Source organism: Suncus etruscus, chromosome X (genome assembly GCF_024139225.1).
Source record: "Suncus etruscus isolate mSunEtr1 chromosome X, mSunEtr1.pri.cur, whole genome shotgun sequence".
Lineage (NCBI taxonomy): Eukaryota > Metazoa > Chordata > Mammalia > Eulipotyphla > Soricidae > Suncus > Suncus etruscus.
Genome location: NC_064868.1, coordinates 37,055,207 through 37,080,125, shown reverse-complemented (window position 1 = coordinate 37,080,125; position 24,919 = coordinate 37,055,207). Strand labels below are relative to the sequence as shown.

The 24,919-nt window shown below is 37.2% G+C and overlaps 1 protein-coding gene across 1 annotated transcript in view; it reads right to left on the bottom strand.

The window, feature by feature from the left end:
- Positions 1 to 24,919, bottom strand: part of CFAP47 (cilia and flagella associated protein 47) — a 433,368-nt gene that overhangs the window by 306,744 nt on the left and 101,705 nt on the right. The window contains exon 25 of the mRNA XM_049766890.1: positions 10,982 to 11,177. Within this exon, the coding sequence (XP_049622847.1) occupies positions 10,982 to 11,177 (196 nt within the window). The remainder of the gene's footprint in view (positions 1 to 10,981; positions 11,178 to 24,919) is intronic.

Below are 24,919 nucleotides of genomic sequence, written 5' to 3'. Positions count from 1 at the left end.
AATATTAAGCTCTTTTCTCCAAAGACCTACCTTGGTCAGGACAAAGAGATAGTAGTACAGGCTGAAGGCATTTATCTTGCATGCAGTTAAACTACATTTGATCACTGGCACAATACTTGATCCCCAGAGTACCACCAGAAATTACATTCCTTATATATAATCAGATTTTATTTATGTATATATAGTCTTTTAGGCCACTTACTTCCCAAAAGAACTACCTTTGCCATATAATTTGTAAGTTTAAACATTTTGACCCATCATATTAAAAACATTTCATACATGTGATTCATTTTAAATTTCATTTATTTTGAATATAAATTATTTTAAAAACTTGTCTATTTAATTAAATTTGTTAAATTTAGGGACCAGAGCAATAAGAATAATGGGAAGGATATTTGCCTTGCATGCAGCAGACCCAGTTTTAATCCCCAGCATACTGTATCCTTGAGCTAGAGCCAGGAGTAAGACCTTATCACCTCTGCATCAGGTCTCAAACCAAAAATAATAGTTTTAACTTCAGATTAAACTATAGTTTTTTGTAAATATATCAGTATAGTTGAAAAAATTTGAAATCTGTAACAACAAGCTATAGAATTCTACAATTATATTTTATATTTTAATAATATATGTATTAAATGAGATTTATAAATATATTTTGAAGACTTTAAATAAACATCTTCTATGGTATCAGTAATTGAGATAGCATTAAGATAACCTACAGTAATGAAGGACTAGTTGATTTTTACCTTGATATTTCATTTTGCCGGTTATGTGGTTTTTTTTTTGTTTGTTTGTTTTGTTTTTTTGGTTTTTTGGGCCACACCCAGTAACGCTCAGGGGTTACTCCTGGCTATGCACTCAGAAGTTGCTCCTGGCTTGGGGGACCATATGGGACACCGGGGGATCGAACCGCGGTCCGTCCAAGGCTAGCGCAGGCAAGGCAGGCACCTTACCTTTAGCGCCACCGCCCGGCCCCGGTTATGTGCTTTAAGAGTGTTCTATTTAATAAAAAAATTTTAGATATATTAGAGCTTTCAGGGAAGATGCATCCTTTATAAGCATTTTATGAATTTCTATATTAGTAGAAATATTAGTAGAAATAATCTTTGAAGATTTTCTCACATGAAATTGACACTGCTATCGATCTTTCTTTTGGCTATGCTGGTATATTTAACATAATTTTATTTTGGTGAGTTGTTTTTTTTATTTCCTTCCCCTCTTCCAATTTTGGTGGTTCTTAACTGCAAGTGTTTGTGATTTTCAGAGGGCATGCAGCAATGTGAGAAGACATGCTTTTGCCACAAAGCTGTGAAGAGACTTCTTGTCATCCTACCATGTACAGGATGGCATTAAAAATTATTTAATTATTTTACCCCAAATGTCAACACTTCTGTTTTTGATAAACCCTATTTGACTTCATCTTTCCTTGTACTTATTTTGTAGCTATACTTCATTTAATACATATGGGCCATTGTTCTTCTCTGGCATTATCTTTGTGGTGTTCAGTAGTCAAGGGGCCTGGGATCACATATTTGAAACAAAGTGAGAGAGACAATACTTGGAGGTTGAAAAAGTACAAAAGATAGGGTGCTTGCCTTACGCACAGCTGACCTGGGTACAATTCAAAGCACAACAAATGGTTCTCAAAGCCTATGTAGTCACAACCCTGGCCACAACGTCAGGTTTAAGCCCTATATATCATTGGGTTTGAACCAAAAACCAAACCAAAATATAATGCTTGCTTCACCCAATATATAGAATGATTAACTCACATAGAACAGTGTTAGCCTCTTCTTGCATCCCTAGCCTAATCCAAGAATTTGATCATTTTCCTACTTTGACACTGTACCAAGATATAAGTACAATTTGCATTTCATATGTTATTACTGGTAATCACTTCTAATCTGATTTTAGCTAAAGAGCATGCATTCGTCAGATTGGGTTTCAGCACGCTGGAGACTTACTAGATTCTTAGGTCACTAATTACATAAAGCATATACAAATATATATATTTCATCTTATAAACTGCATACATATTACAAAAATCATATACATAAATTCTACATTTAGTTTGAGAACTCATTAAGCACCTATGTCAAAATCTACTGACATTTGAGGAGTATTTTTAGAAAAAATATGAAAACACATTTGCTCTTCAAGTCCATGTTCTCCTTTGAACATCTTTCTTTTTATACCTGTTTCTTTGCTTGCCTATTTCTACTCTGGAGAAGTCAATGTTCTTTATTAAACATGTACTTGTCTTCTTCAGTCTTCACATCTTTATAAAGAAGTTTCAATAAAATCAATCTTGTTTCACCAAAACAAACAAACAACAAAACAAAAATCCATGAAAGAGACTGTGTAGTGTTTACAAGTAATAGGCAGAAATTTTGGAGGTCAAGGCTTCTTTACTGTGGGAAGGATCCACAAATATGATATCACTTTGATTATTAAATTGTATTATATGGAAATATTATAGGGTATTTACATGTGGAATCAAAGTACCTAATCAATAGAACTAGAAAGAAGAAAAGAGAAATTAATTTGTATGTAGAGGACTATCTCTGGACACAACAAAAGGCTCAGTCCTAAAAGTATGTTTAGAAGTCAAAGACAGAAATAATGATAGTCTTCTAGTTCTAAATGAGCCTTTTGACATGTTGTGTGAAGAAAACAGAGTCTAAAGACTTCACAGTGATCTCTAGGTGCTGAGGATGATTCAACCAATATCCAACAAGAAAATAGACAAGACCTTATCTCAGTTGAGACTGCTTTTTTGGTATTTTATCTTCCTCGTGAGACACGATAATGGTAAACTGACCCAAAATATTCACCCAAAAAAAGCTGAGATTCATTGAGCTGATAAAATTTGTTATAAGGTACTAAATACTTTATAATAACTTATGTAGTGATAGAAAATGAATACCAGGAAAGAATAAATGTATTTTTTTTCTTTTTTATGTTATGTTTAATAAAAGAAATTCGATAACAGAACCACAGTTAAATAGTTGTATCATGATTGAATTTAAGTCAATGTCTAACACAATGTCAAACATTCATTTCTTCACCAGTGCACATTTCCCATTACTTTTACTCCTATGCTAATTGTAGCACTATTCACAATAGTCAGAACCTGAGAAAAACCAAAGTGCCCAAAATGAGTGGATAAAGAAACTCTGGTTTCTTTAACGCTAAGGAATACTAATTAGCTATAAGAAAAATTAAATCATGAAATTTGTTTAAGAATGTCATATTATGGCACTTTTTGAACAGCCTGCGTTGTCTTGAAGGCTTCTCTTACTAATTTCTCTAGTTCTTCTTTACAGGTCGGTTCTGCTCGAGTGAACCCACTAATAACTAGCAACCTTCATTTCCACACCCCCGCGGGTCGGGGGTCTCCCACAGGAGGTTGCAGAATGGCGCCCAACGTGGGGCTCGAGTTACAGAATATTGACCAAACGGCAAAACCGCGAGTCCCAGGACACTGTCCACAAGTCGCTGGTAAGACCCTATTAAGGGCGGGGTGCAGGAAGGTTAAACTAGGTAATCACTAACACCGCCATTCAATCGCCCCAGAAAAATGGAGGTTACTTTGTCGTCCCAGAGATTAGGGACTATCGCCCCAGAAAAATGGGGGCTACTTTGTCGTCCCGGAGATTAGGGACTATCGCCCCGGAAAAATGGGGGCTACTTTATCGTCCCAGGGATTAGGGACTATCGCCCCGGAAAAATGGAGGCTACTTTATCTAAAGAAGAGGTTTTTATTAAAGATCTTAAGAAACAGCTGGGTGAAAGAAACGTTAAAGTAAAGAAAAAAGACTTAATTAAATTTTTTATATGTGCCCATGATATTTGTCTATGGTTTGTAGTCACTAGACCCCGAATAGTTAATCCACCCCAGGTTCTAGCATAGCAGACTGCCCCATCTAACTTCAAAAAATGTAAGGCCGACCTAAAGTCACAATTAAGAGAACTTAAGGAGATAAAAAGTCTGGAGGAACATATTGCCCGGCTTCAAGCCTCTGATGACTCATATCAGTTCCCTGTATTTTTTAATCAACAGCCCAAGCGAGTTCCCAACAAAGGGGCACGGGTGCTGTCACTTGCAGCCACAGCCTAGATAGAGCCCAGGCTGTCCAGAGGGCTCAGGCTTCAGCTAGGTCCTGCTGAATGGAAGGAAATTGCTAGCACAACCTTGCCATGCTCTCACTATATACTTTGGGAGACGATTTTTTGGCCCGATGCAGGCAACAGGCCAACCCGGGTGACGGAGGTTTTACCCTCCCAGATCAAATCTATGAACAGCTTACCGGGAACCTTCCCCTCCCTTAGGGAACGACTACAGAGGCTTTCCCCTGCTTGTTTGGCTCAAACCAATGCTGCTGCCCTCCAGGCTTGAAGAGCCACGCCTAAAAGTGCACAAGCCACCATTCTGCTGGCTCAAACAGTGCAAGGCCCCCAGAAGCCCTACAATAAATTCATTAGCAGACTCCTAAAAACGGTAGAAAGAATTATGGGCTCTGCAGATTATAATAATCCCCTTTCAAGCAGCTTGCTTACAAAAATGCTAATGAAACCTGCAAAAATATTTTAAGAAACAACCTCAAAAAAAAAAAAAAAAAAACCTTAAGGGGCTGAAGAAATAGCCTGGAGGTAAGGCATTTGCCTTTCATGCAGAAGGTCATTGGTTCAAATCCTGGCATTCCATTTGGTCCCCCGTGCCTGCCAAAAGCTATTTCTGACCAAACTGAGCCAGGTCAGCTGCTAAGCCATAAAACCTTGTGATATCTGCACTTTGCAGTTAAAACTTCTGGGTCTAATGCGCCCTTTACTCAGTACATTTTGCTTGGGCCAGCCCAACTTTCAGTAAAAAAAAGTTGAGCCCAACTTTCAGTAAAAAATATTTACCTCTAGCCTCCCTGCTATTAACTGTGCTGGCCCCTCCCCGCATTATCAGTGCAAGTTTCTGCTTCACTTTGTCAAATATGTGTAGCATAGGTAACAAATTTTGTAAAAAATATTTAAAAAATAAACCTAATTATCCTATTCAACCTTAAAATAAAACAGCATATTAATTGGCTGATGCAAAATACAAATAATTGGCCTTTGGCATGTGCCTCCTTTAAGAAAAAAATTAATATTCATTATCCAGCAAATAAGTTTATACAGTTTTTCAAAAGATGCAAGTAAAGAGAAAAAAAAAAGTCACAAGCCAGTAACAACAAGGTACCCCCTACCTCCTGGTCTTAAAAGTTCTTGTTTTAAATATCAAAACCTCAGATCAGCACAAACAAAAAAATAAAGTCCTGGCCCCACTCTAGGAAGAAGCCATATACCCCCAACTCACTCAAGGTCTATTTTTCTTTAAGATCCTAATAAGCTAGCCAACACCCCGCCCCCATTCCTTAGGGTATAAATGCAAACCTAAAATGTTTTTCTAAAATAAAAACCACAGTCGGTAAAATTATAAGGTTTTAAAAGTGTTCAAAAATGTTATAATAAGCCCTTTAATCTATGCAGAGGTAGTGTTTGTGGCAAAAAGTGGCGGGGGTAAAATTTTGTTGTGTCTCATAAAATGCCTCAAATGTAAAGTTTGTGAATTAAATTATGTGGCATAAGTGTGCCTTTTCTAAAAGCATTTGTGTAATTAAGTTTTGTGCATTGGGTGTTGTAAAGTAATTATTAAAACATTGAAAATTAAAAAACCTTCTAAATTCAGGTCTGTAAGGGTTAAAAAATTATCTAGAGGGAAAAAGCAACAGGAAAATAACAGCAATAAACTCCCTTTTTTCATGTCTCTCAGAAATTTTAGAGCAAGGTCATAATTCTTTCACTTGTAATAACAGATTATTGGTAAAAGAAAAACCTTTTGGTGTTTTAAAATTTAAACGGACACACAAGTATTAAAATTTAAGTCTTCTATATTTCTATTAAAAATTTATTTTAATTTTTAAGGTATTTAAAAAAATTATGTGAAAAATAATGCAATTAGCCTTTTTAAATTTTGTGCTACAGCAATGGTTGTTCTTTACCTTTGCATTACAACACCTATCCTTTTAAGTGTATTCAAAAGGTCAGCACATTATACAAATCTGTACATTTGTGTCAAAGTCAAAAAATCTAGTATTAATAAAAAATATATATCTAATTTTATGAGTAATATTATAAAAGCAAATTAACTAGTATCAAATATAATTTTGGTCTTAAGTTCTAGGTGTAAAAATGCATCAAATGTCTTTAACTATATTTCATAATGTCTAAACATCTTCTTAATTTGGTATATAATTTTTACAAATTATTCACCTAAAGTCTTCAAAGTAGAAACAGTTGTTTGTTAAAAATTTTAACACTTTATTGCAGCTGCCTCACTGTTTTCCTGTTAAACTAATTTAAAAAAAAACTTGTTCATTTACAGCAAATGATATCATACTTCACAGTGGAGACTCCTTCTACAGTGCTCATTAACCATTTTACTTAACAAAAATTTTTTAACTGCTTACATTTTACTTCATGTTTTAAACTTCAAATTAGAATTGTTTTAAAAATGTTTTGTGTTAAAGCTAAACCTTAAAATTTATTTTCAGCAAAGTTCCACCCCAGCTACATTAAAATAATTTTTTTTACAAACATGCCGGCTAAATATTTAAAAGCGCTTGTCAATTTTTCTAATGCAAGTTTTGAATGAATCCTCTTGTCTGTTCATGTGTGTGTGTTATGAGTGAAAGTGGCCACAATGTTGTGTTTCGTGTTGTTTTGTTCTATTTGTTATTTTTACATTTCATGATAAATACAATTTTTAAAGCCTTATCCATTTTTGAAATTTTAATTAATTTCTTTTTAACCTGGCTTAGTCTGGTCATATAACAAACTGTGAAATCCTGCTAAAAAATCCTGTGTTAAGCTAGCTTTGTCCTAACAGCATGGCAGAAAGAGTAGGGGATGGTAAACCCCAAATTTCTCAAATGGCCATCAGGGATAACTTTTCCCTGGAGAATTTCTGGACTTTGCAATCCCCAGCTTTCCTGCTATGTGTAAGTTAAGGCCTATAGAATATAAATTTGTAACTAAAGAATAGTATCTAGCTTTAATATAATAACTAAAAAGTTTAACAAAAATCATTTAGGTTCAGTTTCAAGTTTTTGAAAAATTGGCTATTGTTAATTATAACATTTTTTTGAATGCTGAAGTCTGACAGAGGTCAGATAACATTCCCATGGTATTCTAAAATAATTTGTGTAATGTAAATTACTAATGTCTTCCGCCTGTAAACCCAGGCCAGAAGACTAAGTAAATTCCTAATTTTTATATAAAGAATTACATTCATAAAAATTTTATTGCACAAAAAAAAAAAAAGCCCCCAAGTAACCACTTTGCCTCCTGCCAAGCTGTTTTCTTATAGACTTCCTGCAGCTTCCCGCAGTCCTGTCTTCATCCACTTCAAAAGAGCCTGTCACCCCTTCTGCTAACCTGTTTCTGACTGACTCCGCCTAAAAACAATGCTGAATTTGACTCTGCCTGGCTGCCCTGGATGCCCACCACTGCCATTAACCTCTGTCGCAATTTGTTTGCTCCACTTGACTCTCCCTTGCAAGACGATGACAACACCTCTGGTTCCTTCCCTTCCCCTTTTGACAATGGTGCCGGAAACATAGCCAACCCCCTCCCACTCATCCCCTGACCCATCCTTAAGTAGCCCTTTGTGCCCTCGCCATGGGTGCTGAGGAAGAGTGAGCCACCCCCAATCAATTTTTGCCACAACCTGGCCCATTCACCCATTCCCCAGAACACACTGGCTATGTCAGCTCAACCTCTCCCATGCCCTGAGCTCTTCAGGACTCTGCCTGCTTCCTCACCCTTCCAGCCCATGCTGTCCTCTGGACCCCCCTCCTCTTCTCAGCTCATCCTTGTCATGATCAACGCCTCTGCCCAGACGCCTTCGGTACCTGCTACTCACCCATCTCACCGTTCTAAATTGCTGCCTTGAACTGCCTCACTTCACCAACGATACCAACCTTCTGCGATGCGGTATGAAACCTCAACGACATGGCATAACTTTAAAACTAGTGGTGGGACTTGAACTTTGCCCTTTGGTACCCAATATGATTCCCCCTATTGAAAAATCAAATTCTTGTCATTGATTTCTCCTTTCAGTTCATGATTGCCCCTAATTTAACGTTTTTTGCCTGTTTCACTGGTTTATCTCCCCCATTGTTTTACATTTGTTTCTTTAGTCCTAGGACTACTGTGTTTTGGCTGTTTTAATGCCTAAATTAACTGTTAGATCAGAAATTGCCTTATTACCTCTTAAATATAACCTTGTGTCTCTCTCCCGCTGCAGTATAAAATCAAACATTGCCTTCACCCCAGCCTTATTGAGAGGCCTGGGTGTAACTGGTGTGAGCACAAAAAATTATTCATTGGTTCATACTCTAGAATCTGTTAATGCCTTATAACTGTTGTTAAAAATGTTTACAAACTTAATAGAAGTTTACACTACTTAACTGTTGAATCCCTATTAGTATTAGAGCAGAAAAACTGCCGTGGTTTAAATCTGACATTTTTTTTGAGGGAGGGGGAAATTTGTGTCATCCTTAGAGTAAAATGTTGCTTTTTAAAATAAATGTGGCTTAGCTAGAGATAGCATTAGACTTGTGGAAGAAAGCCTAGAGGATAAAAATAGACAGAGGGATTTAGATGAGTCCTGATATAAAAATTGGTCCTCTACCTCACCCTGGCTGTCTAAGCTGCTGCCTAATTCGGTCCTTTCATTGGCTTTTTGCTACTTTTTCCTTTGGCCCCTAGGCATTCCATCGCCTCACAAGTTTTTTTAAGAATCTGGTTACTGAGATTGCCCTAATGTTCAGTATAGGTCCAATATCAGTGGCTCTCTTAAACGCACCCCGAAGGACTTGAAGACATGGATAAACCTCTGAGCTTTAAGGAGTTTTGAGTAGTTGGCTAAACTCCCCTGCTTGCTCTGCTCCTGGCTGTGGAGATGCTCATGACGGGGATAGCTTGGTGCCAGTGTCTGGGTGCAAACATGGCATTCCTAATATTTTGCGCGCAAAAACTTTTAATTTGGTCTCTTGTTGCCATGTCCAGAACTGGAAGCCCACCAAAGCGACCTAAGACAGGCACTTCACCCATTTTGCTCTTCTTTTATTATTATAGAAAAGGGGGAACTGTGGGGAGCCTAGCTAATGAAACCTAGAACATAGGACACCTTAGTAATTCTAATCTGGTCACCCACGTGACCAAAGACGCCCATGCCTTGAGAACAAAGGAAATAGACAAATACTAAAGTAATTCAAAGCAGCTCAATACATCCAGCCAGAAAGAAAAATACAGAGCCACTTGTCTTTGTGTTAGCAAAAGGTTACTAGGATTACAGCTGATGTTTTATTTGTGCTTGCTGAGTGGAATTTGTGGGACTCTGTTTGGATCTTGTGTTTTCTATATAAACTCTCTTAGTATAAACATGTGCTCAGGTCTACCTCTTTGCCCCTCCCTATTACCTGCCCCCAGCTTATGCTAATGAGTGCTCACAGTTGTAATTGGTGGAAAATTTGTAACACCCTCTGACGTATTTCAGCCCTTAAAAGCTGATTCCCCCCGACAATAAATCCCCTTTTTGAACAGCCAAAAAAAAAAAAAAAAAAAAAAAAGAATGTCATATTATGGAGGGAAAAATATGAGAAAATATAATTACAAATCATTAGTGGGATTTAGTGGGATATTTAATATTTAAATTTTAAACGCACAATTAAATATTCCAGTAGTTCTTTCCAACTGTAGTAGTAAATCAGGTACTGCTTATAAAAGCACATAAAGAAGTTGTGGTAAATTTCCACTAAAACATACCTGTATCACATCACCTAACACTAAATGGAAATCAGAAGACATATCATCCTTTGAACTGTGAAAAATAAGAGCACCAACAACAGAAAACTGACTTCGACAACCATGACTGAACAGAACCTACCTTGGGACTAATAAGGAAAACCCTACCCTAGGCTGTAGCCCAGGACACATAAAAAACAACAGCCACAACAAGATGTTTTATTGCAGAGGTCCAACTTGGACAACAGAGACTGGGCAGAACCTTTGGATCCATAATATCCTAGGCTTCGGCTTAGGGACTGAACGAAAACAGGGAGCAAGTGTTGCAGAAGACTGAACACCACAACAACGATGGATAGGAACCTCTAGAACCTAGAGACTCTATCTTAGACCCTGACCTATAACCTGCACCAATACCAAGATTGCTAGCTACAGTGGCTTGATTTTCTCACGCACAACCTAGAGGAAAGTTTCCTGGCATCACATAAAAGCTTTTGGGATGGGGTAATGAGTATATATCGAGCCAGGGGTTGATCCCATGATGGTATGCTTTAAGGATGGAGAAACCCTGAATCTCTTAGGCCACAGAAATTCCCTTTCTTCCCCAATGCTTACTGTGCCTATGCAAAAAAAAAAGTGGGGGAACGCCAAACCCTACCACTCCAGCACCCATACTTTTTCTTGTTTTGTTTTGATTTGTTAGTTTTTGACTTTATTTTCCTTCTCTTTTTTCTTCCACTTTTCTCTCTTTTTTTTCCTCTTATGGTTATTATTTAGAGATTTATTTTTATTTGCTGGGTCCATTTTTTTCTTCCATTTTTCTTTTCTTTTTTTTCTCTCCTTTCTTTTTTTGGTACTTTTCACCAAAATTTTTTCTCTCCTTTTTTTCTTATCCTTTTTATCTCAAATGATGGTGGAATGGATGCTCAATCTACAACAAGCTGTAAAGTGGAGACCAGTTGCACTAGCATTCTGGGGGATAAAGGAGGGCGATATGGGACGCATACTGGGAACAGGGGCAGAGGGAGGACAGCACTGGTGGTGGGAATGCCCCTCATTCATTGTCACTATGTACCATAAATGATGCAGTGAAAGTTTTGTAATGCACTTTGGTCACAATAAAAATTTTAAGAAAACGTACCTGTAATAGTTTTTAGGTAAAATGATGATGTCCAGTCCAATTATTACATCCAAAGGAACAGGAGTGAAAATTACAAATGGTGGATCAAAACGTAACTTGGGTGATTTTACTTCTCCAGTTATACTTAAGGTCCGGTAGATAACTGGGTTATCGTCTAAAAGTATGGGAATATCAGCAACGTATATTCCGTCACGAGCTATTGGGAAAAAAGTGAAGCACTTTAGAGTAGTTCATATATCCACAATCATCTCCAGATTTATATAGCTTTATGTTTTACTAAATATTAAAATTTACTATGAAATTATAGCTCAATGGAACTTATCACTTTGAAAGTATATTAATCTTTAAAAGAATGTACTGAGATTTTGATAAAATAAGTCATTTGAAGTACATGTCTAGAAAAAGTATCATTAAAGTGGATATTTATTATTATAGGAAAATATACATAATGTAAGTAAATGGGCCAGCAGTATTTCTTTGTATTGTTCTTGGTGTCTTAGTCAGTGTACTTTATCCTTTATGATAGTTTAAAAACAGGTCAGATAATTGCTATAACAATCTCTTAGGGATGACTGAGAAGTAGGTATGATGAGAACAGAATTTTCTTGCTTCCAACTTATTAAGTTTAGGAAAGCGGTCAACTGTTCAATTTTACCTGACAGGTAAATTGGAAATTCTCTTGTGATATCTCACAGTAAGGAAAGGCATTTTGTATTGTGGATAAAGGCTCAGCATGAGAGCTGCAAGCTATTTCTGGACTAGGATTTATCAAAGCAAGTTTTCAGTATACTTTGAGGCCCATCTCTCCAAGAAAAATGTTTCATAAGGACAAAAATATAATCAGGCAACTAGGATTTCAAACTGATATCTTAAGAATACACAAAACAGGGCATGAAGTGGTCAGTCAGAGTTGAGGGATATACCAGACAAGATTATAGGATTTTTTTGAGTGATATAAGGTTGTGGGCAATTGTCCCCCAACAAAAAAATTCCAAAAAACTCAGGCTAAAACAGTTTAGGTATTAATATATGATGGGTTGCACCAAGAAAAGAACAGAATATATGAGGAATAGTTGACAGCTGCAAATGTGGGTACACCCAGGAAAGCATAAAAGGAAAGTTTAACATTTTTTAACATGGTACATTTTATTTGTGTAATAGCAGACCTTTTCTTTTTAATGTCCTTTAGGCATACAGAGTCACATGAAAAAAATAGAACAGGAAATACTCAGAACATCACACTCAAAGGGTGCCTGCTAGTCAGCTATTTAAAATACCCCAGCCTCTGCTATTCATGCACCTTTTGACTGCCGGAGAACTTAGTAACAGTCCTTAACATCACTGTCAATTTGAAAAAAAAAATACACCTGTTTGGAGCCCTAGCATGAGAGTAGTATGTTATTGATTCAATGGCCTGTTTGTGGGACCACTAGTAGCTTCCCAGGGTAGTCTACGGCTTGGGAAATACTTGTGTGTTTGTCTTCTTATGTGTTTGTCTGATTCTCTGGAACCAGCCCCCACTAGCCCAGGCTGCCCAGAGCTGTATAAACCGTTTAGTTTAGCAGGATTCACATTTGTGAAACATGAACAAAGCAAAAAAGCCATTCAAATGACCAGACTCATAAATTTTCTTTGTACTGAATGCTTTCTCTTGGGCTGTTATTACTTGTTCAAATATTCTGGCATACCTGGAAAAAGAGAAGTGAGTGGAGAAAGAAGATATGAGGATTACCTACTAATAATAACAAAGTACTACTAGAATACTGGGAAAACAAGGCAGATTGTTTCTGTTCCTTTAATTGATATAATGAGCGGTCACAGGATTTGGTATTTAAAACAATTTAAATGTACTGGGTAAGGATGATTTCATCAGATGAAATAAGATTATATTATTGTAAGGACAATATTGTGGCTGGAGTGATAGCATAGCAGGTAGGGCACTTGCCTTGCATGTGGCTGACCCAGTTTCGATCCCCAGTATCCCAATGGTCCCACAGCATGCTTGTAGTAATTTCTGAGTAGTAATTTCTGAGTGCAGAGCCAGGAGCATCCCTAAGTGTCACTGGGAGTGGTTGTGTCTTGAGTTTAGGATCACATGTGTGTGTATATGTGTGTATAAAGTTATATCATTTCATACTAGATAAAAATTTAAGACTAATTTTTTAAAAATACATGTGGTTACCCTGTATCTCTTAGGCCAGGGAATTCCCTAACTCCCCAATTTTTACTGTGCCTCAGCAAAAAAAATTGCACAAATTAATTTAAAAAAAATTTTAATTGCTTGTTTTTTTTTCCTTTATTTCCCAGAAGGAAGTACTTTTTCATTCAAGAAATAATAGCTCGGGGCCGGGCGGTGGCGCTAAAGGTAAGGTGCCTGCCTTGCCAGCGCTAGCCTTGGACGGACCGGTTCGATCCCCCGGTGTCCCATATGGTCCCCCAAGCCAGGAGCAACTTCTGAGCGCATTGCCAGGAGTAACCCCTGAGAGTTACCGGGTGTGGCCCAAAAACCAAAAAAAAAAAAAAAAAAAAAAGAAATAATAGCTCAATAACAAGAAGGTTCAACTAGCTACACATAGCTTAGTAAACCCTCAGACAACGACTAATAACTCCATTGTGAAAAACAATAATTTTCAAAAATTATGGAATTATCTTTGATAATTAAAGTAGCCATTTAGTTGCAGCAGGAGATATAAAATAAATTATTTTTTTGCCAGCTACAGGGCAGTCTTGGGGATGAGTGGGAAATTGGGAGGGAAAATGTTAGAATCAACATTACATTTGTGTATTTGTGTTGAAATATTAAATGCCAGAAACAATTTTATCAATTATCAACAGCTTTGCAAACCAAAGTATTTAAATAAAGTAATTATAAAGAGAAAAAAGAAAGAATAGCAAAGAACTTTCCAGTCTGAAGAAGAAAATACATACTCATAACCATAAAGCTATAAGATTTCTAAACTAAATAAATTCAAAGAGATGCATACCAAACCCATTGAAATGAAAACGTCAAAAGCCAAAGATAAAGACCAAATGCATAAAAGAGAAAGAAAATCTTGTTCCTGATCTCATGGTGAATGCTTTTAGTTTTTCACCATTACAAATGTTACTAGTGGGGCTGAAGCAATAGCACAATGATAGGTCATTTGCCTTGCACACAGCCGATCCAGGACAGACAGTGGTTCGAATCCCTGTGTCCTGTATTGTCCCCCAAGCCAGGAGCAATTTCTGAGCACATAGCTAGGAGTAGCCTCTGAGCATCACCGTTTGTTGCCCAAAAGAAAATAAAAGAATGATACTAGCTGTGAGCTTGTTATAGATGCTGTTTACTATTTTGAGGAAGGTTCCATCTACCTCTATTTTGTTTAGTTTTTTTTTTATTATGAATGGGCATTGGACCTTGTCAAAAGTTTTCTATGCATTGATTTACATAACCATATGACTTTTATTTTCCCATTGCTAAAGTGGCATGTTATGTTTTAAAGAGGGGGGCTTATATCACCCTTGTCTCCTGAATATAGTGTAGAGAAGGACAGAGAAAGCAAGAAATCAAGACAAGAAGGAAGAAAATAAGAAAGAGAAGTAACAGGGAACAGAGTGTAGGACATACTTGTAATGTGGGAGAATGGCAGATATTCAAAAACACTGAAAACACAAGACCCAAACTACAACCACCAAACTTTCTAATGTGTCTGCCAAATTGCAGGCTATTGGGGCAGTAGGGAACAAAGGAACACTGATGGAGGAAAATTGACACTGGTGGTGGGATTGATGCTAGAAAATTATATGCCTAAAATTCTACTGTAAATGACCTTGTAAATTAAGGTTCTTCAAAAATTTCAGAAAAAAAGGCTTACTTTCCAGTTCTCCTTCCTATCAGATCTAAACTGATAGTACTCATCATGGTAGTCAAAATGGGGGAAATAATACTACTGAAGCTGGCCTCATGATTTATAGTTTGCCATTGAACACATGGACTAATTTCAAACAAGGTTGAAAAAAAAGAATAAAAAATAAAGAAAGAAAGAAAAATAAGACAAGGAAATAAAACTTAAAAATTTTAGAGATTTATAAGACTAGCCCTAAAAAATTCAAATACATATAATTTTCAGTGCAATTGAATATTCTCAGTTCACTGGGATAACTAGGCAGATTCCAACAAAATCACAAATATTTTTTTTTACTTCTTTGTTCTTTTTAACTTTTATATATTTTTTATTTTTTTTATTTAAACAACTTTATTACATACATGATTGTGTTTGGGTTTCAGTCATGTAAAGAACACCAAACATCACCAATGTCCCAAATCTCCCTCCTCCCCACCCAACCCCCGCCTGTACTCTAGACAGGCTTTCTATTTCCCTCGTACATTCTCATTATTAGGATAGTTCAAACGTAGTTATTTCTCTAACTAAACTCATCCCTGTTTGTGGTGAGCTTCATAAGGTAAGCTGTAACTTCCAGCTCTTTTCTCTTTTGTGTCTGAAAGTTATTAATGCAAGAATGTCTTTCATTTTTCTTAAAACCCATAGATGAGTGAGACCATTCTGCGTTTTTCTCTCTCTCTCTGACTTATTTCACTCAGCATAATAGATTCCGTGTACATCCATGTATAGGAAAATTTCATGACTTCATCTCTCCTGACAGCTGCATAATATCCCATTGTGTATATGTACCACAGTTTCTTTAGCCATTCAGCTGTTGAAGGGTATCTTGGCTGTTTCCAGAGTCTTGCTATGGTAAATAGTGCTGCAATGAATATAGGTGTAAGAAAGAGATTTTTGTATTGTATTTTTGTGTTCCTAGGGTATATTCCTAGGAGTGGTATAGCTGGATCATATGGTAGCTCGATTTCCAGTTTTTGGAGGAATCTCCATATTGCTTTCCATAAAGGTTGAACTAGACGGCATTCCCACCAGCAGTGGATAAGAGTTCCTTTCTCTCCACATCCCCGCCAACACTGCTTGTTCTCATTCTTTGTGATGTGTGCCAATCTCTGGTGTGTGAGGTGGTACCTCATAGTAGTTTTGATTTGCATCTCCCTAATGAGTAGTGATGTGGAGAATTTTTTCATGTGTCTTTTGGCCATATGTATTTCTTCTTTGTCAAAGTGTCTGTCCATTTCTTCTCCCCATTTCTTGATGGGATTAGATGTTTTTTTTCTTGTAAATTTCTGTCAGTGCCTTGTATATTTTGGAGATTAGCCCCTTATCTGAGGGTATTGGGTGAATAGTTTCTCCCACTCAGTGGGGGGGCTCTTGTATCCTGGGCACTATTTCTTTAGAGGTGCAAAAACTTCTCAGTTTAATATATTCCCATCTGTTAATCTCTGCTTTCACTTGCTTGGAGAGTGCAGTTTCCTCCTTGAAGATGCCATTAGTCTCAATGTCCTGGAGTGTTTTTACCTATGTGTTGTTCTATATATCTTATGGTTTCGGGTCTGATATCGAGGTCTTTCATCCATTTGGATTTAACCTTTGTATATGATGTTAGCTGGGGGACTAAGTTCAATTTTTTGAAAGTGGCTAGCCAGTTGTGCCAACACTACTTGTTGAAGAGACTTTCTTTCTTTGCTCCATTTAGGATTTCTTAATTGTTGCTTTTTTTCCTTTTCTTTGTCCCTCCCTCCCTCCCTCCCTCCCTCCCTCCCTCCCTCCCTCCCTCCCTCCCTCCCTCCCTCCCTCCCTTCCTTCCTTCCTTCCTTCCTTCCTTCCTTCCTTCCTTCCTTCCTCTCTCTCTCCCTCTCTCTCTCTCTTTCTTTCTTTCTTTCTTTCTTTTTTATTTTTTTGCCCTGTGCTTAGATTCGTCTTTATTTCAGGACCGTGGTTACTGTTTGGTTGTTGTCTTTATTGCTGTGCTTTTCAGGTGTTTTGTTATATTTTTGTTTTGGGGGGGGATGATTTTTTTGTATTATTTTTATGTTTTCCTTCCTTTTTCCCTTTCTTTTCTTAAACTGATTTTATAGTCTCTAGAAGGACTCCTCCAATTTTTTGCTTGTTTGAATTTTTGCCCCACCTTTTCCTTTTTTCTTTTTTTTTTCTTACCTTCAAACAGAACCACATAACTTGAACCATCTTTTCTGCCTCACAAATTGAGAGGGAAATAATGGAAGGCACCAAGACCAAACAGTCATATGAACATTGAGTAGAAATAAAAAATGATCAGACTTAAACACCAAACCCAAAGCCAACTACAACAGAATCGATACCCAATCTACAACAAGCTAGACACAGAAGGGACCACACATACTAGCAGCCTGGGGAGCAAAGGAAGGGCGATATTGGATGCATGCTGGGAACAGGGGTGGAGGGAGGACAACATTGAATGCCCCTGATTCAGTGTCACCATGTACCTAAAATACTACTATGAATGATTTGTAATTCACTTTGGTCAAAATAAAAATTATTAATAAAAAATACATGTGGTTGGTTTGGGGCCACACATTTATTTAGTGTTCAAGGTTTACTCCTGGCTGTTTGCTCAGGGACCATATGGAGAACCCAGGTTAGCCAGGCGTCTTTTGAGTGCATACCCACTAGCATTGCTTTGTCTTTTTAAGATTTATTGGTGGGCTACTTTAAGATAATTGCTGAGTTTCATACATATTCTTTGGTCATGAGTAAAGAGTTTCCTTCTGTTATCTCAGATTATCTGTAATTCAAGAATATGTACTTTTAAGACCACATGTGCCTTCTATCTTGTCTGAGATATAATTATATATGGGTAATATGGTGTTCTTAATATTTAGATAATTACAGTAAAATCATATGGAGGAGACCCATAGATTTGTCTCTGAGGGCAACTGTATACCAAAGGAAAAGTAAATGGAAATAGTCCCTTTGTTCATCTATGTTTTCCAGTTCAGTTTATCTAAATATATATATTGACAGGAACATAGAAAAATAAATATTTCTTTATATAAAAATATATTTGATTGCTTTAAAATAAAGAGCTTTAGAGTTACTCCTTTTAGAATAAGCAGTAGAAATTGAGAGGATATTTCAAAAATAATATAATCTATTTATTATAAAATAAACATAGGAATGCAGAAATTACGTTGTATTCTACAAAATTTCCATGCTCTAAACAGTTAATAAAAATCTAAACATTTTTAATCTAATAATCACAGTATCCTGTATATTGTTTCACACATCCAAAACTTAATAACACAATTCTATGCTAACAGAAGTAGCAGCACATCAATTTAATGCAACACTGTGAAAAATGAGTATTACAGAGAGAGAGAGTGAGAGAGAGTGAGAGAGAGAGAGAGAGAGAGAAAGAGAGAGAGAGAGAGAGAGAGAGAGAGAGAGAGAGAGAGAAAGAGTTCAACGAGCTTATATTTAAGGCTCAAAAGGCCTAACAGGGGAATTGACATCATGGACATGGCTAAATAGGATATAGCAAGGAGCCCTCAACTCTCAAGCGTCATCAAAGATTATCAGTAAATAAAAAAATTTCTCAATCCGTAGCCTAGATTGACTTAGAGATAAAGATCCATGATTCTGAAGGTTGGTGGCTGGATTAACTTGGACAGATACTGTGACCACAGCAGTAACCAGTGCTTATTGGTTTACCAAGCTGGATGTCACAGATTTGAATAAGCTTCTATGATATGAATAAAATGCTGAGTGAATGGCAAATACTGAATCCTAGAATAAAAAACTAAAAGTCATGGCACTTCAGGCTGGTCACACATGTCGCTGTGTTTCTCCCCAATTTCCATATTGTGAATTTGAGAATTTTGACCCAGGGTCTAAATATAAAGACGGGAATGTACATTCTGTTTCCATAGAAACATGGAAGCAGATTGTCAGATTGCCTGTGTACTGGCCACACTATCACAGGTAATTTTACTGAGGTGTTCAGTCTCCTCATGCACCTCTCAGTCCCCACCATGACTATATGATCAAGAAAAGGTTTCAAAACTAAAACCAAGAACCACATAATAAAATCAAAAGAGTGAAACCCAGATGTAAAAACAGCATATCATCTGTATGGTATTTAGAAAACAATAGGCAACTCTATAAAGAAAATGGAAAATCTTCAGAGATCAAATTGTAAGGCAAAGTGGAAGATGTGGCAGACAAACTAAAAGAGTGCTCAGAGAGAAAAAGTAGGCTCACCATGTGGCAGAACCAGATTGGCTCCTTGGCAGCAATGGTCCCTTAAGCACCAGCAACGATAATTTCCCTATCATACCCCCACAGAAAAAATGAAGTGAGGGCCGGAGAGATACCACAGTGGTAGAGCATTTCCCTTGCACGCAGCCAACACAGGATGGACTCCAGTTTGATTCCTGGCATGGCATCCCATATGGTTCACTAAGCCTGCCAGGACTGATTTATGAGTACAGAGCCAGGAATAACCCCTGAGTGCCACTAGGTGTGCCCCTCCCCAAAAAAGGGAAAAAATGAAGTGGAAGAATGATCAAAGGGTAATAAAATGAAAGAATGCCAAATCACAATTCAACACAGTGGCAGACCTGAGTTTGATTCCAGGCAGAGTATGCCGAGAGTGATTCCCGAGCTCAGAGGCCAGAGTGACCGTAAGCACCACCGAGTGTGGCCTCAAAAAAAAAGAAGAAAGGAAGGAAAGAGGGAGGAAGGGAGGGAGGGAGGGAGGGAGGGAGGGAGGGAGGGAGGGAGGAAGGAAGGAAGGAAGGAAGGAAGGAAGGAAGGAAGGAAGGAAGGAAGGAAGGAAGGAAGGAAGGAAGGAAGGAAGGAAGGGAGAAAGGAAAATAATCTTCCCAAATTAAAAAATTGTTTTCAATTATCTAGAGAAGAATGAAAATTATGGTATGATCCTGTGACATGCTGCAAAAGCAGTGTTAAGAGTGTCACTGCCAATGTTTAGTCTAAAGTTCCATCAGAAGGCCTACTGAGAGGCCTTTCCTCAGTGCCACTGGCTGACCAGGACTTCTCTGATAGTGAGGGTGATATTTCTCATGCTTAGCTACAAACATTTATTTGGCAGATATATGAATTTTCTGTCTGCTGTAGTAATTGTATATATATTTGAGCATTTAACTCCAAAAATAAAGAATAATACAGGCAAGTATAGCCTTGATTAAATTTCCCTTTACCTGGAAAATTCAGCACCAAAAGATACTTAAAAACGAAGGTAATCTTCAGTCTTTTAAATGGCCCTGTGGCTTTAAACAGACTACTCTGTCAGATAAAAGGAATGTTTGCTTTGGGACACCTCTAAGGGACTCTGAGTGACTTGCTAACTAATTTTTCACTAAGAGTTAACATCCAAAGTTTGGCCTGGAAGTAGCAATGGGTTGTTAAGAAAAATTTTACTAGGTATAGATATGCATCTCTTTCATATAAGCTTGTCTCTTTTATTGCCCCTTCTAAAATCTCTTTCTTAGTTTGTCTTTAGGAAGTGAGTTATTTGATAGGCCATAATGCAAAAACTTGTTCCCTCAGGTAAAAAGGAAATTTTATGAAAAAAAAATCGGGCTTCTTGCTAAATCCTTTAACCTATGTCTGAATTGACACCTATGGACTAGCCAGAGAGGAACTTCTTTGAGATGTTAACATTTAACCTCTTTTTATCCTCTGAGCTCTTAACTGCAGTGTATTTATTCATAAGGTCTGCAAATCACTTAGAGGCATGTGAATTGTTTTGAAGATCAAACAGTATATACTGATAAATCTTCTGTTAACAAGAGAGATATGTTGTATTTTGCAAAGAAACAACTGTGAGCATTTTTTATACTAACAAAAGAAACTGTGACTAACAAAAATCCCATATATATAATCCCAGTATTTTTTTTTTTAATTTTTATTGTGACCAAAGTGCATTACAAATCTTTTACTGCATCATTTATGGTACATAGTGACAATGAATGAGGGGCATTCCCACCGCCAGTGCTGTCCTCCCTCTGCCCCTGTTCCCAGTATGCATCCCATAGCGCCCTCCTTTACCCCCCAGAATGCTGGTGCAACTGGTCTCCACTTTACAGCTTGCTGTAGATTGAGCATCCATTCCACCATCATTGGAGATAAAAAGGATAAGAAAAACGGGAGAGAAAAAAAATTTGGTGACAACTAGCAAAAAAACAAGAAAGAAGAGGAAAAAAGAAAGAAAAATGGAAGAAAAAGGAAAAAAATGGATCCGGCATTTAAAAATAAAAATAAAATCTCTAAATAACCACAGGAGTGAAAAAGAAAGAGAAAAGTGGAAGAAAAAAAGAAGAAAAATAAAGTCAAAAACTAACAAATCAAAACAAAACAAGAAAAAGTATGGGTGCTGGAGTGGCAGGGTTTGGCATTCCCACTTTTTTTTTTTGGCATAGGCACAGTAAGCATTGGGGAAGAAAGGGAATTCCCGTGGCCTAAGAGATTCAGGGTTTCTCCATCCTTGAAGCATACCATCATGGGATCCACCCCTGGCTCCATATATACTCATTACCCCATCCCAAAGGCTTTTGTGTGATGCCAGGAAAGTTTCTTGGTTGTGTGTGAGAAAATCAAGCCACTGTAGGTAGTGATCTTGGTATTTGCGCGGGTTATAGGTCTGGGTCTAGGATAGACACTAGGTTCTAGAGATTCCTATCCATCGTTGTTGTTGTGTTCAGTCTTCTGTAACACTTGCTCCCAGTTTTCGTTCAGTCCCTAAACCAAAGCCTAGGATATTATGGATCCAAAGGTTCTGCTCAGTCTCTGTTGTCCAAGTTGGACCTCTGCAATAAGACATCTTGTTGTTGCTGTTGTTTTTTATGTGTCCTGGGCTATAGCCTAGGGTAGGGTTTTCCTTATTAGTCCCAAGGTAGGCTCTGTTCAGTCACGGTTGTCAAAGTCAGTTTTCTGTTGTTGGTGCTCTTACTTTTCACAGAAGGACGTTATCTCTTCTGATTTCCATTTAGTGTTAGGTGATGTGATAGGACAACCTGGTCTTATGTCATGCTTTCCTTTCCTCATTGTCATATCAAAACTGGCACAAGCTGGTGCCAGAGTAGTGTTATAAATCTCCCAATGGAGCTTAGTTCCTGAAGGTATTGCCTGGAGCTGTATCATTTCTTTTTTTGTTTGTTTTGTTTTGTTTTATTTTTGGGCCACACCCCGCAGTGGTCAGGGGTTATTAAATATAGAGTATGTGTGCTTGTGTGTGTATGAATGTGTGTATGTGTGTGTTGTTTTGGAATAAAACAGAAGCCAGGGCCTTGCACATACAAGCCATGTTATCTTCTACGGAGTCATGTCCCCTGCCCTAAAGATTTTGTTGGCTTTTGGTCCATATCTTGTGATATTCAGGATGTACCCTTGGCTCTATGCACAGGGTTCACTTCAGGTGGTGTTCATGGTAAAATATGTAGTGCCAGGAATTAAACTGGGGATTGCTACATGTGAGGCAAATAACTTAACTCCTGTGCAATCAATCTCTCTGTTCCCTTAAATATATATTTTTCCATTTTAAAATACAAGTTATTTTATTTAATGGCTATGTATCACATACATATACTTGACATAGTTGATCATTATACATTTGTTTCCAGATAGTTGGGAATGAAATTAGAAAAAAAAAGAAAGAAAAGAAAGAAAAGAAAAAAACAAAGTAAAGCAACAAGAAAATTTGGGATAATTATTGCATCTTGCAATAAGGTCATTAAGTAATTGTTAGAAGTTTTATAAGCTCTTGTTGGTAGCTGATTATTCTGTTACTTCTTTTGCCAGGAAATATATTTTTTGTTGTAACAGTGAAGATAGAGACCTATAGTCAAAATCTTCTAAGGTGAGATATATGCTTATGTTAAATATGTAAAAATGTAGAGGCATAACTAGTCCCTCTAAATTAAATCCACTATGACAACAGGACCAAAATGATCAAAATCGACTTTCCAAACTCTAAATGAACTAGAAGCTTACAATAATCTAATGTTTATTAAATGAAACGACTAAATTTCAGTAAAAATTGTAAGCTCCTTGGTATCATCCATTTTATATCCTGCCCTGCCTAATCTTTGCAAGAACAAAAACTAACCATTAGACTCAGTGAGAACCTTGGTGGCCAGCAGAAGAGAGACAGAGTAGGAGAGTGGGGTTATTTGGTAGATGAGTACACTAGAACTTTGGTTATGTAACCACACAAACAGAAACATGTGCTGTTGAAGCTAAATTCATGAAAGCCCGTATTACTTCAAACCAATAAAATAGATAAAGTTGGGGCCAGAGCAGTGGCACAGGCAGTAAGGCATTTGCCTTGCATGTGGCTGACCTAGAAGGGATCGTGGTTCGATCCCCTAGTGTCCTATATGCTCCCCAAGCCAGGGGCGATTTCTGAGGAAATAGCCAGAAGCGTCACCAGATGTTGCCTCCCCCCAAAAAAAGATAAAGTAGCAAAAATCTAGCAGCATATATCTATCAAGGTAGCTGTACAAGTCAGTAGCAGAGCAGTCAGTGGAGGGAACAGAATAGATTTCCAGCTTTCAAAAACAGCTATGCTCAAAGGCGGTTGTCACTACTCATGCAGTTTGGCATTTTCAGTGAGGGCTTTTGTGTGTGTGTGAGTGTGTGTATCTGTGCTAACAACAGGGGTGGGGTTAATATAGAGAGAGCTGGGAGTAAGGTGTAAGAGTCAGGGAAATAGAATACGTTGGGGGATGGAATTCATGCTCTTGGTTTTCTTTGTGTGACTCTGAGCTCACTCATCAGGAATATTCCAGGGTGCTTGTCAGAAATAATTGTCAGAAAACTTTTAACATCACTGTGGTATGTGGCATTGATAATATTTTAATTTGTTCTCCATAGGAAATTGATAAAAAAAAATTAAAGGAAATTATGAGGAGTTAGATGTTCCCTGGGGAATTTTGAAAAGATCTTCAACATTACCTGGATAAATGACTGAGGAAAGCCTGCTAAAGTACTAATATATCACATCAACCTCAACTAGAGTTCGACAGAATAAGCTATTGAAGGCCAGGACAGAGTAGTAAATTGTAAACTGCTACAGTAATGGTCACTAACCTCAATGCATGCACAGGCTGTCTTGACAAAAGATAAATAACATCGATTTAACACAGGTAAGGAAATTGTTTAATTGTTAGGTGACCCACTAAATTAAGAGAACTCAATGGCTGCACAGCATAATGGATATAGAACTTAAAAGAATTCATTTTGGAGGTCAGTAAAAAAAATAGTAACAAACAACGAAAATATCCAACACTGACTGCTAACCAAATTATTTATAATGAACATTAAAAAAAATTTTTGAGGGCTGGAGTGATAGCTGAGCCTTGCATACAGCTGACCTAGAATGGACCTGAGCTCGATCCCTGGCATCCTATAATGTCCCACGAGCCAAATGTGATTTCTGATCGCAGAGCCAGGAGTAACTCCTGAGTGCTGCTGGGTGTAGCACAAAAAAACTTAAAAAATAATTATAATAAAATTTTGAAGCACATAAATAAGAATGAATGACCTAATAGCCCAAATGCTGGAAATACCTTAATATACAAATGTCCATGAAAAAGTGCAAGCACTAGTTACACAACACATACAGATGCAGAAATGCATGCATACAAATCACAAAAAATGAAAAAATCATTTGGGACATTGGTGATGGAAATGTTGCACTGGTGATGAGGGGTGTTTTTACATGACAGAAACCCAACCAAATCATGTTTGTAATCAAGGTGTTTAAATAAAATATCATTTAATACATTTAAAATAATATTAAAATTAAAAAAAGAAAAATCATTCTCTATTATTCCACTATAGATATGAACTAACTAAAGAAAGAATGAACCAACTGACATTAAAAATCATAGTTGTATTTATCTAGTCTGAGGAACAAAGAAATAAAAAAAGTAAATAGAATCTTACAGATTTATATGATACCATCAAGTATAAAAGCATAGGCAAAATGAGAATCCCAAGAAAATTGAAGTAAAGGATAGGAAGACTATTTGAACAACTACTGACCCCAACTATA